Source organism: Puma concolor, chromosome A2 (genome assembly GCF_028749965.1).
Source record: "Puma concolor isolate L17-30 chromosome A2, mPumCon1.1.hap2, whole genome shotgun sequence".
Taxonomy (NCBI): domain Eukaryota; kingdom Metazoa; phylum Chordata; class Mammalia; order Carnivora; family Felidae; genus Puma; species Puma concolor.
Window position 1 is genome coordinate 15,624,574 of NC_141668.1, and position 12,784 is coordinate 15,637,357.

Sequence of the window (12,784 nt, forward strand, 5' to 3'; positions counted from 1 at the left end):
AAAAGGTGTTTTAATACTCCTCTGCCTGGGCTTTGATGCCATGTTTATGAAAAACACATTTAAATCTGAAATATGCAAGCAGTAATTAGCTTTCACTGAGAAATTACTTAAATATACTTCATTAAGCTAATTTAATTCTTTGAACAATTTTCTATTCAGCAATAATCTGTCCCCATTTTGACTCTCTTTTCTATATGTACTTATTAACAAAAATTACAGTAAAATTTTTTCAGTATCAGATATTATTATAGTTTCTGCAACTGTGAATTTTCTTTTGTAGTCTTATCTTTACCGATTCTAAGTTTCCCTGGCCAAAAATTTTACGGTTCTAAATTTAGTCAACAAAACTGAATTCTTTGAATATTTTTTAGTCAGTAATCAATGTTAACTATTATCAGGTTTATCTCTGTGTTAACTACTCTTGCAGTAAACATTACTAATTAATAAAGGGGCTGATCTATTTCTTAGTTAATCCATGAGAAATCCATGTAAATGATCTCCCCATACTTATATGCCAATAACATAGATTGATACACCAAATGTTCCATGCCAGTGCTAAACAAAAAATGAAGAATATCCTCAAGAAGGCTTCAATTCTAGTTTTACAACTCTTTCTCCAACAGCCTTCCCTTCTCTTCTTTGTTAGCTCTCAAACTTACATCCATAGTTCTGACTTCGTCACAGTTTCAATCTTGTAACTCTAAAAGCTCAGTGAGGAATGTCACTTGGATATGGAACACTCATCAACCACAACTGAACTCATCAGCTCCTGCAATCATGCGACCCCGCCCTATTTGTCAACGGCTATCATTAATAGTCTCATTCTTTCTCAACACTCAGGCTTGAAACCTTAGTTTTTAGGCATCATAAAATAACAAGACAAGATGAATTCATTGTCAACATACTCATTCTTTTTCTTAAAAAAAACTTTTTTTTTAAACCACCAGTTCCTCCAACACTTCAGTACAAATCTCCATCATTTTTGCTTGGACTTGGCTATTTTTCTTATTTTCAGGTCTTTCCCTTACTGAGCCAACCATGATATACAAAATAGATACAATTTGAAAGAATTACTAAGTTAGAAATAACGCTTTGAAGCAATTTGGATTGAAGGGATCCTGCATCAATTTAAGAATAAGAGTTCTTTTTTAATCATAATTCTATTGTAATCCCAGGATAATATGGTGCACACACTCCAATACCGTTTGCCCCAAGTAAACCCCGTAGTAAGGAACATTACATACTGCTAATAAGGAGAACTCAAGCTTTTCTAGAGGAGGCTAACTGAAGTATTAAAATAGCTGGAAAGTGTAAATTAGAGCAACTTCCAAAATTAAGTAACTGAGCAATTGAAAATGATACCATGCCATAACTAACATTTTGTGCTTTCAAAAAACTTTGATATCCACTTTTGTTTCTAAAATTAAAATGAAACATCAGATTATCTTAATGTTACATGACATTTATAAATTTCTCTCTCTTATGAGATGGAGACCTTTCAAAAGTTGGGTATCCTATCGTTATGATTTGGAAGCATATAGGAGAAGTTGTCAACATAAAACAGGCAAATGTAAATCGGCAAAGTTCAGGATGATGCTCCATAATCAAAAATACTTCCATGACCTCCACATTTTATTTCCAGGAGAAAATATAAAAGAAAACCTTGCTCTTCCCGTGGTGGGCATTATATATATATATATATATATATATATATATATATATATATATATATATATAATATTTTATATATATATATATATAAAATATATATAATATTTTTTAACCGCATGTTTTATTTTGGTGAGTGCACCAGTGCCCCCCCCACCCCCATTCTCCATGACACCCAGTGTAATCTTTTGGAATATAAATCAAACCATACCACTCCCCTGTTGAAGACCCTCCAAAAGCTTCCCACTGAACACATTAACACCCCAAGTTCTCATCGTGGCCTGTAAGGTCCTCCATCACATGGTTCTGCTTGATCTCAGATCTCATCACCTCTCCATCTCTCCCTAGTCTAGATGTGCACGCCTACATGTCAGGCTCTTTCCTATCTCAGTGTCTTCACTCTAGTTTGGACTGTTCATTCCCCCCATCTCCAAATGACTGGCCTGCTTATTCAATTCCCCACTCAAATGTTGCCTCCTGAAAGAGGCTTTTCCCAACTCCCTTATCTATGTTAGCAGCAATCACACTTTATCATATTATTGTTTTAATTTTTCAGAACACTTAAAATATTTTTTAAAAATTTGTGTTTTGTTTCTCTCTCTACCTGGAATATATGTTCCATGAGAAGAGAAATCTTGAGTATGATGTTCACTCTATTTCCCCAGCACCTAGAAGAGCGCCTGGCACATATTAAACATCTCATAAACATTTGCTTAAGGAATGAATTATTTTGGGAATTATAAAGTGGCAAAGACAGAATTCATAGAAAATCGACAGGCTGAAAGGTTAGAAAGAAGAGGAAAGCCTTGAGCAGAAAGTTATTAAACAGAAAGAAGGTAGCGGTGATAATCTGAACCCAGAAAGATTTTAACTTCTGTTAAACTCAGGACCTGTCCTTTTCACTCTGCAAATGAACAGCTAGCTGGAGATGTCTTTCAGACAGGAACTGAATGTTTTGCAAGCACGGATAGGGAATCTCTTTTTAGTATCAGAGCGCTAGAGAAACAGGTCTCCAGAGGCCGCCAGGTTTCAATGAGAGGCTACATTAAAAACAAAAAGCCATCGGTTCTCCCCAACTTACCAACAACCTTATTCAATTACTGACCTTTTCTTCAGTCAAACCAGTAAGACAGAACAAAAAGGGTCAGTCTGAAGGCAGGAACGCTAAGGCCTTCACATCATAAAGTCATTTCAGAAAGGAAGAAAACCAGAAGGAAGCAGTTCTTTTTTGGAAACACAAATTCTGCCATATAGGTTCCCTGATGACAAACCAACTGTTATGCCAAGTATCTAGCTTCTCTCGGGATAAATGATCAAATACAAGAAGGATGGGGGTGGGGGTGGGAAAGAGAACTGATAGACACTGGAGATGACAAAGAATGGAGAAAGATTTAGCTTTAAATTCCTAAGTGAAGGGGGGAAAAAGCGAATTTTTAACTTCAGAAAAAAAGCCAAAAACTTGTAATAAGAAAGCAAATGAAACCATAGTTTATGAGTAGGCTCAACAGAGACAATAGTTTACATGGTCAAAGGCTGTAATTTTACTCTTTCAGGAGAATGGCAAAGGTATAAAGCGAGCTAAAAGCCTTATCATGACAAGAAGTTAAAAGTTAATACTAAAATGAATAAATTGTCTTCATCCATTTTTCATACTTAAAAACACACAAAAACCTAGGGGAATTAAAAGTAACTGACACTAGGAAGGAGTGGAACTGGTATTTCTGTTATAAATCTCTCCTTTACTCAAATTAAAGATTGACATCAAAAAGTAATAAGAATGTGAACTAACTCTCCAGACCTTAGTTTATAACTTGAATTTTAACATGCCATCCCTAATCAGTGTTTGCTAATTTGTGATAAAAGTAAAATTAATAGATAAAACATCAGAGAGTCCAAGATTTCAACTAATGAAGTATCAGTTAACTGAATTTTATTTTTATTAGAATTCTACAATGAATTCATTCCTAGGCCTACAGGGATGGCAGAGTGATGATCTGGGTTTCATTTGTTTATGAATACCGATGCTTAGCTTGTACTGAATAGCAGAAATATTTACAAACACTAAGTTAAACATTCTTTCATTAGATGTTCCTATTCCACATAAACAGGAAGCAGTACTTTTTTAGACAACAGAATTCCACAAATCAATAAAAGTCTTGTTTTCAAAAAACATTTAAGAACTGAAGAACACATCATAAAATGTTATGTATTCTTTAAAAGCTTGTTATGAAACAGATTATGTAAAACCCATTTTCTTGACAAGAATCTCAAACAGTACCCAGAAAATATAAACAGCGGTGGGAGGATGGTGATTTTTCTTTTTTCTGAATTTGCCTACAGTGAATATGTATTACTTCTGGGGACAGGGAACAGGAAGAAAGAATATTAAAGAAATCAAACTGGTCACATGAAGGACAAATCTGACAAAGTCTCAGAATACAAGGAGTGGCAGCAAGACGAAAACAATGACAGAGAAGATGACATGGAAAGGAGAGAGATGAAATATATGAGTGATAAAGAGTTCTCACAAAACCTAGGCCAAATGGATCAGAAAAGACAATGAAACGCATAGAACAAAATATTCCTGAGCTGAAAAAGCCACCAGGTATAAGACTGAAAGAGGTCACCATGTTTTAGGTACAGTTAACAAAACCTTATACATAAATCTAATCATAATCCGAGAATACCTGAATTTCAAGTAAAAAGAGAAAGTCTTACTAGCATTTAGGCAGAGAAAACACACATAAGGGAACAAAAAATCAGAATGACCTCTGACTTCTCCATAATCCTAAATACTAAGCAAAGGTCAGTGGAACAGTACTTATAACACTGGGAGGGAGACAGCGACCCAAGAAGTCTATACATACTCAAGCGTGATGGCACAGAAATTATCAGGTACGCTAGAGCTAAGGGAAACTAGGTTTTACGTTAGCCTTCTTGAAAAGACTCCTTTCTTGAGTGAAGCACTCTGCTAACTGCAAGATAAATGTAAAGTAAAAACTCACAAAAGGGAAACTGGTATATAAAAGGGTTATTGACAGTAATTTGACAGAGAGAATTATGTATGAATAACTGTAAGTTTAATGCAAAATAAAAATTTTACTTGAAAAGACAAATCGTTAAAGGAAAAAACCCTGACAAATGTATAAATCTGTCTAAATAAAAAAATCAAAGTTAGCAGGAGAGGAGGGACTAGAACAGGGGAGAAAGGAGACAAGTGAGAGTATATTAAACTCCTAAGTTACGGCTTTGTTCTGGACTTTGACAACATACAGTTTTAAATATTCATACTGTGTGTTTTTCAACAACTGTGAAAGTACGCATGTGCTACTTTACGGGGGGGGGGGGGGGAGGGGGGAATCCACATCCCAACAGAAACCTCATCTACCAAGTATCCCCATTACTGTGATGTCAACATCAGGAACATGCCTTGGCCATAAGCTGTAAGAAACTATTACAAACAACTTCTGTATGTATATGGTTATTAAACTGACTGAAGAGATCAAACGAGCTTACGTTTTATCACGCGAACACACAGAACATACATACCTGCACACTGGCGGTTACCACTGAAGACCCTGAGGCAGAGGATGGTCTATGTGGAGTAGACAACGGTTTAGTAGCACCCTGTGTTCCACTTCCTGTTCCCCCAGAGAGACTAGTCCTATTGGCTCCGCTTGAGTTAAGGTTGCTACCTCTGCTGGCAGGTACATTCACTGCAATTCCACTCAAGCTATTCTTCCCAACAGTTCCAGTGGGTGAGGAATTTGTTAGCTTTGAAGGGGCCTGAAGATTTTTTGTGGATGGAAGGCCTGAAGTACGACTGGAGGGCAGCAAATTCAAGGTGGGAGACTGTCTGCTGAGGTTTATCCCACTGGGCTGTTTATGGACTGGGTTGTTACTGCTGGAGTGGCTGCTCTGGGCTACTAGTGCATTTGGACTGGAAGAGCTTGGGGGTACAGGAGGCTTGGGAGTTGGGTTGGATTTAGAAATAAGTTTAGTTGATACTGAAGGCTTAGTGGACACAGAGGGTTTGGATGAGGCAGAAGGCTTAGGTGAGGGCAAGGGTTTAGGAGATGTGGCAGGTTTTGGAGATGCGGCAAGTTTGGGGGATGCAGCCATTGAGAAGGGAGATTTGAAACCCTGCGTGGACATCTGTGACACCATAGCCTTGGCTAAATAGTTACTGGAGGTAGTGGTGCTAGGTACTGTCCTAGAAACCAGGGGGTGGGACCCTTGAGAACCATTTCCGGGTGAGGGAGTAGATAAGGGAAGGCGGTACATAAGTGGCTTATCCGAAGTCTTAATAAGCGGGGATGAACAGGAAAGTTGGGGATTATTACTTAATTTCACCACTGGGTTGGTCTGTGATTTACTAATGGTTGCTTGTAATGGAGACACATAGTTTTGTTGGACAGCTGAATGCTGGTGCACCTTTGTTACTTGTGTTAACGAAGAAGCGTCTTGGGCCTCTGATGTTCCCAGAGCGTGAGAGGAGGCAGCAACTTGGGCTTGGGAAGAAGAGGAAACATGGGTCTGTGAAGAGGAAGAAGCATGAATCTGACTCGACCTCTGTAGTCCTTGTTGAAGCAGCCTGGCTGGCAAAGGTTCCAAGGAAACTTTAGGGTTCTGAATTGAAGAACCAGCAATAAGGCCTGAAGAGATGCCAGTATGAGCTAAATCCTGGGGTTTCTTTGGTACCGGCCCTGTGTGACCAGCAATAAGACTTGATGAATGTGCAGTCTGAGAAGAATCTAGTTTTTTAGGAGCAGCCAATGGCAGCTTACTCATGATACTTGCTAACTTTTCTTCTCTCAGTCCTGGACGAGGCTTTGCAGTTGGCATGCTTATCCTTGAGCCAGCCGGAGGGCCCTTGTTCCCATTGTTGATAACAGCTAAAGCTTCAGAAACAAGATCCAGTGCAGGTGGATGGAAAGAAAGGTCTTCGTCTAGTGAGTCATCAAGGCAGATGGTCTCCTGGGCTGGTGTAGAGCTAGAACTGGTAGAGGCCACGGCAGATGTGCTAGAGCTCGTTGAAGGACCACCAACTGAAGCCACCAAGGATGCAGGAGTTTTCTGGTCCTTTTTTGGACTACACTCCTACCATAAACAGCATTATATTGGAAAAAATTAAATGAATTATTAAGTATCAGTTTTTAAAGGACTAAGAAATTCTCACGATGATTAAAATTCCACTGGAAATCTTTATAGACTGTAAAAACCAAAACATGTCTGAGGACAGAGCTCCTGACTGAACTGTGCTCATAAGCCAAAGCATCTGATACATTGCAAACAGCTGCCATACCTTAGTAAGCTCTTCTGAGAAGACTTAAAATTAAAACCAAGCCAAAGGAACGTTCACATACTAGTTACATTATTGGTGAAACCCCGTTCACCCTGCCCACCTACATCAGATCTTCACGTGCTATTCCAAATCCGTCTGTTCAGAGGCTATTCTCTTTTTATTCTCCTTGCACCTAGAAGAAATTCTGCATTTATCCTAAGACTCCACCCTTCTTCTATAGAATGGTTTGCTAGGATACTGACCCTTGCTTTCTGCTTCCTTGTATTTCTGCCCTCTGTATGCCCTGTGCTAGAGCCACCCAGAGCCATACGTAGAGAAAGTAGTACATCAAACTGGGATTCGTCCAAGCATACGAAATTATGTCTTCTATTTATCATGGTAGAAATCTTTTGTAATGTATTCAACATATATTTACTAAATGTGTACTATGAGCAAGGCCATATACTAAGAAAACAGGGTTATTAGAAATTAAAATTCTGAATACCTAAGAGAATATTGTCTGTTTTTTCAAAAAATTAACCTTCTTAAAATTCAAGTAAGAGAAAAGAGAATTAGAGCACAGTTTATTCTTTTTTAAGTTTATATATTTATTTTGAGAGAGAGAGAGAGAGAGCACGCGCATACAGGGGAAGGGCAGAGAGAGAGGGAGAGAGAGAATCCAAAGCAGGCTCCGTGCTAATAGTGCGGAGTTCGACTTGGGGCTCAACCTCACGAACCATGAGATCATGACCTGAGCCAAAATCAAGAGTCAGACACTTCATTGCTTAACCGTCTGAGCCACCCAAGCACCCCATAAAGCACAGCTTAAAATATTCAAAAAGCAAAAGAATTAAAAAGTAACTGTTTCCCTTAAAAGAGAAATATAAAGTATCTGACTCATGTCATTTTTAAAATTAAGAAGAAATAAAACTATTACATAAAAATCATTTCAAAGTTTCTTTGATTGGTTTCTTAAAAACAAACCCAAATAAACCTAAACCCAAAGTCTTAAATTGTGTATCAATTTATATCACCACAACACTTACCTTAACCACAGTGGGGAAAGAATGGAGAGGAAGTGTCTCTACTATCACCTTCTACTGTATTACAGTAAATCAGCTGTTAAAAATGCTTTAAACTCTAACTTCTTCAGCAATTTTTCTAAGCTGCTACTCCAAAAGCCCTGATTGAAAACCCCACTGCCTCTCAGAATTCTGTAGTATAACCACATTAAGGTCAAAATTGTTAAGATATGAATGGGTAATGCACATAAAACATGTCTGCTTTGACATGCCATCCATCTAATTGTGATTAGTGAAAATTTCATTTTATAAAAAAGTATAGAAACTGATGATGGGAGAATGTATCAGAATAATACTGGTAGTGTTACCAATATAAAACTGCTTTTTGAAGTAACTTTTTATTTTTTAATGAATAAACTGGCTTTACTTTTACTGATTTATCTTTTAAGTTTTTATTCATTTTGAGACCGTGCACGTGTGAGAGAGAGAGAGAGAGAGTGCACGCACCGGTGGGAGAGGAGAAGAGGAAGAGAGAATCCCAAGTGGGGCTTGATCTCATGAGCCATGAGATCATGACCTGAGCCAGAATTAAAGAGTCAGAGGCTTAATCAACTGAGCCACCCAGGTGCCCCTATTTATTTATTTTTAGAGTAAGCTCTAGGGCCAATGTGGAGCTTGAACACATAGCCCTGAGATCAAGAGTTGCATGCTCTTCTGAGCCAGCCAGGTGCCCCCAAATTAATTTTTTCTTTATAAAAATAACATTAAATCCACCCAGCAGAGTACTGTGTAAATTTATACTGGCAGAGATAATTGTTCAGGGTATATACTTGAGTCAAAAAGCAAACTATCCCATTTATAAAATGTTAAGTCATATGAATAAATGAACAGGTGTTTGGACGGAGGGAAGGGAGGGTGGGTTTGTACCAGAAAGTAGGAGCTTTTTTTTTTTCCTGGATACTTATACTTTTTGATTGTTAGCATTTTCTTTCTTTCTTTTTTTTTTTAAAGTAGGCTTCATGCCCAATGTGGGGCTTGAACTCACAACCTAGAGATCAAGAGTCACATGCTTCACCAACTAAGCCAGCCAGGCACCCCTGCATTTTCTAATGTATTTCCTTGTATTATCTTTGTAATTAAAACAGGTATTTGAGGGGCGGTAGGGTAGGAGAAACACAAATCGGCGATATAGTTTTTCCATTTGGGGAAAAGGAAAAAATTTAATCACAAAGACACAAACAAGCAAAAACAGGGAATTCCCTATACCATCCTTGTCAACATCAGAATTCTGATAAATTAGTCATATGTTTGAATAGATGTAAAATTTAACAAACACTTTATGAAGGGCATTAGGAGTTTAAAAATAATGTGTCAAAACAAAGCATGAACTCAACAGATGTGATGGAATACTGGCTCACCATTATTTAGATTAGAAGACAAATGAGGTATGTAAGAAAAAGAGGACTATTCGTACTTACAAAGCCTCTAATATTAAAAGTTAAGAAGGCCACAGAGAAGGATGGCCTTCTGGCCATACCTCTTAAGCAAAGAAACTCATCTATTCAAAGAGATGAAGTCTATAGGGAAAGTCCAAAACCTAAATAAAGCGTGTGGGATTTCTCTATAATTTTACTTAATTTTACTTTTCAAATGATTACAGTTTTCACTTCTAGAGATTATACCTGGTTCTTTTTCAATTGCTTTGTCTGTTGTGATATTTTTTATCCTGTCTTCTCCTTCTTTGAATATTAAACAAGTTAAATTCCTTTATGTTCGAAACCCAGTAAGTCCGTCACTTGGCCCTCTCAGGGATCTAATTCTGTCAGATGTTTCTGCTGACTCTCACTCATAGTCATTCATTTCCTTGTGTAATCTGTATTTTCAGACTGTAAGCTCATGTTTGACACAGTATATATGTGGCAAGCCTTTGAAGCCTGCTATGAGACTGCATTATTTCAAGGAAAATTTGATTTGCCAATTGCCTTGGGTTAATACTAATTCCTTTAAGTTATTTTCAAAGTTTGAGGATTTCCCAGATCTTGCAGGTAGTATAAATTAAACTCCTGAACTCCTTAAATTCTCAGGGAGGACTTCCTTCCCCTAATCTAGGACTCAGGCCAAGACACACAAGTTTCTTACTTTCTGCTGGCGAGTGAATTTTTCTAGTTCTTTCTTTTACCAAAGGTGTTACCCTCTGAAGGTCCGGGTTCATGCAGAGTTTCAGTCTAATTCTTAATCTATATAAGCCCAAGAAAACCCTATCTCCTGTGCTCTGAGAAGAAATTTGAAAATAAATCATAAAGTGATAGATGAAAATCAGCAAGTACCCCTACAGGCAACCAAAGTTTCAAAGACATATTAACACGCTGGTAGCTTCTTTGCGTTGGGCCCTTGGGATTTCTCTTATACATCTGCAATCTCAGCTGTGCTTTTAAAGGATATTTGTTATATTTTATAGTGTTTCTAACTTGTATGAGGTTAAATCTTACAATTTAATTAATGTGTGCAAATTTCCCACTACCACACAGTCATCTATTCTTGGAAATACAGGGGTTCTAGGATTTTTACAAAGTTTAAAAACACTCTTCTTAAGAGTACACTACCTATTGATCTATGATAAATACCATATATCCTTTTCATCTTATGAATGTATTTCAACATTCCTCAATTATGACCAATTAAAGATTTGGTTCAATACTTACCTTCACTTTGGGTTTAGGTGCAGGAATCACCTTTTTCTTTGCCCTAAGACAACAGATTAAAAAGGAGGTCATTTCAGTAGCAATTAGGTCACTCATTATGAAATTCTAATCTTGCCATTACATGGGTAAATAATTTCTTATGCTATTTGGAAAATTCTATGAAGGAACTATACATATGTGTGTATTTATATATGTGTATACACACACACACACACACACACACACACACACACACACACACACACACTCAGTTTATATATGAATATACAGCAACATTTCCTCCAATTTCAATTAACTGGAAGAAAGGCTGAACCATTAGCAAAATATGAATGGTAGATGATAAAAGGTTTTAAAAATTAAATGTAAATAATCAAAATAGAATTAAAAAAATAACTGAAGATAGGGTAACAAAGCTGCCTGAGAAGACCCACTTCAAAGAACTGGTAAGAATTAATAATTTTTTATAAGAAAATAGATCTTCAAGAAATCTCAAGCTCAAATTAAACCATAATTTGAGAAGAACCAATGCCAAGAACTTGTAAATAAGGTATTATTTAAAAAAATAAAATTCTTTTTTTTAAAGAAAATTATTTTAATATGAGAATTCAAATAAAAAATGTCAAAATGACAGGAGGATAAAAGGCAAGTAAAATACCATGCAACCCTGGAAACTTTGGGAACCAGTGTGAAAAAGTTTGAAGACAAAAATCTTATGTGTTACATAAGAGGAGAAAGTACCCAAATGTCTGCTGAATAACTAAAGGGTTAACAAGCTAAAATACCTCACACTGAGTATTTCTACTTCACTAAATTGAAATGTCATCCATTAAATTAACAAATATCTTGATTAAAACTGCCAATCTACAACTTCATTAAGGCGACAGTAATTTTCCAAGTTTTTTTGATAAAGACCATTGGGGCAAAAGATATCAGGCCCACACATCCCATAGATTTGTACTTTCCGATACAAAGCAAAACAAGACAAAACAAAACACAAGTTAGTCATAATAATAAAGCCACCTAAAAAACTGAAGAGAGGGTCTATGTAAATATATGCTTTAGATTTAAAGGGATGAATTATTTATACCTGAATTGTAACACATTTGTGATTTTAGAACTATAGGGAAATTAAAGACCAGAAATATTATTGACACCAATACATACACACACATATATATATACCCCCCACCCCAGGATAATTAAACCACCAGCAACAAAGTAAACCTATGTGTATGAAACCAAACTTATCCCAAATTTATACTCAAGAAACAAGAATAGCAAGAACCAAAAACCACAATCAACCCAACATAACTCTGATAGTATACTAACAAAGTGTCCTTCCTAAGAGTTGTAAAAAATTCCATTATAATTGTACACAAGGAGATGGAGAGTTTGTTACCCAGTTGTTAACCAGACCGCTTAGAATATTGAATTACAGTGGTCTGTAAATTCTCAGTGACTTGCTAACTGTATATTTTATTAACTCTTACTATTACACTTCTATGGTGCAGAGAAATAGCCCTAAGTTGTAGGTAAATATAAAATTCTTGTTGAGTCAACCAGTATTCACCCAAAAATATAACCACAAAAACCCCAGCTTTTTACTACTGCCTACCAGGATCAGAGGCTTTTCTTTAGTAATCATACCACTAGGGAAATACCCAGTTTTGAACAGAAGGGAAGGGCATGAAAAATAGATTACTTTTGTAGAATGAAGCACTCTGCAAGGCAAGGCAGGGTAGGTATGTGTAAGAAACTGTCTTCGAAGGCACAAAGCTACAGGTTAGCTATGCTGATCATCATTAAGAGGGAAAGAAAAAGGACACAAAATAACTGGAGGGAAGAAGGCCCAGGAACAAAGGAAACCATCAGAGGCTTCCTGTCTACATGGCTCCTAGCCGCCAGATCTCAGGCCAGCATAGATTCAGGTGTTTGGAGACTAGCCTGAGAACTATTAAACAGATAAATGTGGTCTCAGGTCAACAGAAAAATGATTCTTTTTGAAAAAAAGGCAGTAGTAAAATGGAGATCGTCTAAATGTACATTTAAGTACTATGTTGCCTAGCATTTAATAAATAGTACTTTTGTTTACTAAAGCACATAATGTG

At 36.8% G+C, this 12,784-nt stretch overlaps 1 protein-coding gene across 4 annotated transcripts in view; it reads right to left on the reverse strand.

Moving 5' to 3' along the window:
• The window catches only part of UBN2 (ubinuclein 2), a 90,981-nt gene that overhangs the window by 26,941 nt on the left and 51,256 nt on the right, over nucleotides 1-12,784 (reverse strand). For all 4 annotated transcript variants that reach the window (XM_086688937.1, XM_086688921.1, XM_086688931.1 and 1 more), the window contains 2 exons: nucleotides 10,677-10,719; nucleotides 5,218-6,768 (listed from right to left, as the gene is read on the reverse strand). In XM_086688937.1, the coding sequence (XP_086545063.1) occupies nucleotides 5,218-6,768; nucleotides 10,677-10,719 (1,594 nt within the window). The remainder of the gene's footprint in view (nucleotides 1-5,217; nucleotides 6,769-10,676; nucleotides 10,720-12,784) is intronic.